The sequence below is a fragment of the Lolium perenne genome, chromosome 7 (assembly GCF_019359855.2).
Source record: "Lolium perenne isolate Kyuss_39 chromosome 7, Kyuss_2.0, whole genome shotgun sequence".
In the NCBI taxonomy this organism is placed as follows: domain Eukaryota; kingdom Viridiplantae; phylum Streptophyta; class Magnoliopsida; order Poales; family Poaceae; genus Lolium; species Lolium perenne.
Window position 1 is genome coordinate 322,780,350 of NC_067250.2, and position 2,631 is coordinate 322,782,980.

Consider the following 2,631-nt stretch of genomic DNA (forward strand, 5'->3'; position numbering starts at 1 on the left):
CGCCGCCATGTGGGGTGGGGCCCCCTTGGCTCCCCTCTGGCCCCTCTCTGACTCCCTGTGTCCGTCTCGGCAAAATAGGAGGTTTGGCTTTTGTTTCGTCGAATTTCGAGAATATTTTCTGTGTAGAATTTCTGAAACCAAAAACAGCAGAAAACAGGAACTGGCACTTCGGCATCTTGTTAATAGGTTAGTTCCAGAAAATGCATAAAAACATTATAAAGTGTGAGCAAAACATGTAGGTATTGTCATAAAACTAGCATGGAACATAAGAAATTATAGATACGTTGGAGACGTATCACCCTTCTACAAGCCGCCGCCAACGCTGGCTGCTACAATCATCAGGCCGAGCTGCTAAAATCGTCCGGCGCCCCTGCTACAACTGCCCGGCCGAGCTGCTACAATGGTCCGCTGGCGTTGCTACAAGTTGTGGGCCGCGCTGCTACAATCGCCTGGCCGCTGCTGCTACAATCGCCTGGCCGCCCTGCTACAAGCCGCCGCCGGCACTGCTACAATTGTCCGGCCGCGCTGCTACAATTGCTCCACGGCGTTGTTACAAGCGGCGAGGAGACAAAAAACACCAAGCTCCGGTGTTGTAAAGCTTGCTCGTAACGGAAAGCGTCGATGCTGCAAGGGTCGACCGTCGACGCTACAAGGGGCGGGCGGCGGAGCTGCCACAGCCGGCCACCGGCTGCTGCAAGGGTTGAGCGGAGCTGCTGCGACTGCCAGCCACCAGCGCTACTCGCGACCGGCGGTGTTGTTGCCAGGGTTGGACGTCCGTGCCACAAGCAGTTCTGTTGTGTTGCTACATTAGTATAATTTTTTTGATACAACTTCTCTACGATTTTGCTGCAATTGTATAATATGTTTGCTACGTTGTCTCCGGCGATGTCTCCGGCGATATCTCCGGTGAGTTCTCCGTCGATGTCTCCGACGATTTTCATTTTTGCTACATTAGCACATTTTTTTTGCTACGTGGTCTCCGGCGAGGTATCCGGCGAGCCCAGCCTTTTTATTTTCTTTTCTGAACGAACCTTTTTTGCTTCAGTCATTTGCTGCCGGGGGTGATTTTTTGCTGCCGGAGGTGTTTTTTTTGCTACATGCAAATCTAACCGTTAAAATGGTTGATCCGACGGCTGGGGACCCGGGGACTGGGGAATCAGATCCCCCGGGGGACGCCCAGCAGTTTCCTTTAGTTTTTTGTGCATTCAACTATTTTAGCATATATCTAGTTTACTTTTAATGCGTAGATTCACTCACTATAGTGTATATAGAGTTCACTTTGAAATGTCTAGAACATCTTACATTTGTGAACATAATAAGTAGGTGAATGTTTTTGTTTGTAGTCTGGCCCGTGCCTACCTCATAGTACATCCCGGTCGAAGTTCGGCATGTGACTACCTAATAGTACATCCTGATCGAAGTTCATTCTATGCTCCATTAGGAATTAGGCCTTGCTACCATCTTGAGTTATGTGAAGATGTCAAACTTATGTGAATGTTGTTTTTGACACTCCCTTGTGCTCAGTTGTTTCTATGATTCTTTTTAAAACCACAAAGGCCTCATAATAAATTTTCATGCATGGTTGCCAAATCAATTACAATTGTGAAAATCTAGGAACACTCGCCAAGCCATGCCTCTAAAGCTAGTACTCACTCTGCTCCGTAACAAATATCGTGGATTAACTGAGAGAGTAGTACACATTTGAACTAAGTGCACGATACTTATTATAGATGGGAGAGAATAGTATATCTAATAAACGGGGTTCGTGTCACAAGAGGAAGGACAGATCGCCGCTAGCTCTGGACCGAGAAGATGGACAACGAAGCGCCTCCATTGTGGGGCTGGGATCCCCTTGTTCTTTTTTCGGGCCGGGCCAGTGACATCGCCAGTAACCACTTCCTTGCCGATCACGGGCGCCTCCTCTCCCTTTCCCTTTGTGGTCGTGTTGGTCACGGCACCTCTCTTCTCCCTCTCGCACTGAATCTTCACAAAAGTGCCCGTCTCGAAGATGAAGTGGGAGAGCGTGCGGCTGTCGTTAAGCTCCTCCGCACCAAGCAAGAGGCTCTGGCACTCCACCGGTACACCTTCCGCCTTCTCCACGCGCTCCTTAATCCTGCCCACCGTGTCCGTGACATCCATGTGCAGCTCGACCGGCCTTGTCCGGTAATTGACAAGCCAGCGAACGAGAAGGGTCATGGTTATTTCGTTCCGCACGCCGTAGGCCGCGAGCGTGTGGCCGTCCTCCATCTGTGTTCCGCCGCAGAGGAGCCGCTGCCACGCCGGCCGGATCCCGATGCCGCCCTGACGTTGCTTCGCCCCGATGCCGTCCTGCTCCTGCACCCTTACCCGGAAGCTCTCGACGGTGTCGCTGCTCTCTACGTCAGAGATGGTCGTCATGATTGTTGTATTGTGATCCAAATTCATATACTAAAGGGAGGCTAACTTCTGACGAGCGGAGCGAGGCCCGTCGCCGGAGGCTTCTGACGAGGGGGGTGCGGGGGTCGGCAGCCCCCCGCGGTACGGTACGGATCGTTGGCACCGCCTATATATACATCTTGTAAGCCGCCGGCTAGGGTTATCAGATTATAAGATAACCCACGGCGTTTGTAAACACCTCCCGATATAGTGAAG

At 51.3% G+C, this 2,631-nt stretch overlaps 1 protein-coding gene across 1 annotated transcript; it reads right to left on the minus strand.

The window, feature by feature from the left end:
- Positions 1-1,749: 1,749 nt before the first annotated feature.
- On the minus strand, positions 1,750-2,397 carry LOC127314949 (ubiquitin-like protein-NEDD8-like protein RUB3). Its single transcript, XM_051345491.1, has one exon. The coding sequence runs from the start codon at positions 2,395-2,397 to the stop codon at positions 1,750-1,752; it is 648 nt and encodes a 215-aa protein (XP_051201451.1).
- Positions 2,398-2,631: the final 234 nt, after the last annotated feature.

Excerpts from the sequence above, each read along its gene's own strand:
- LOC127314949 (XM_051345491.1), bottom strand. The coding sequence starts at position 2,397 with ATGACGACCATCTCTGACGTAGAGAGCAGCGACACCGTCGAGAGCTTC.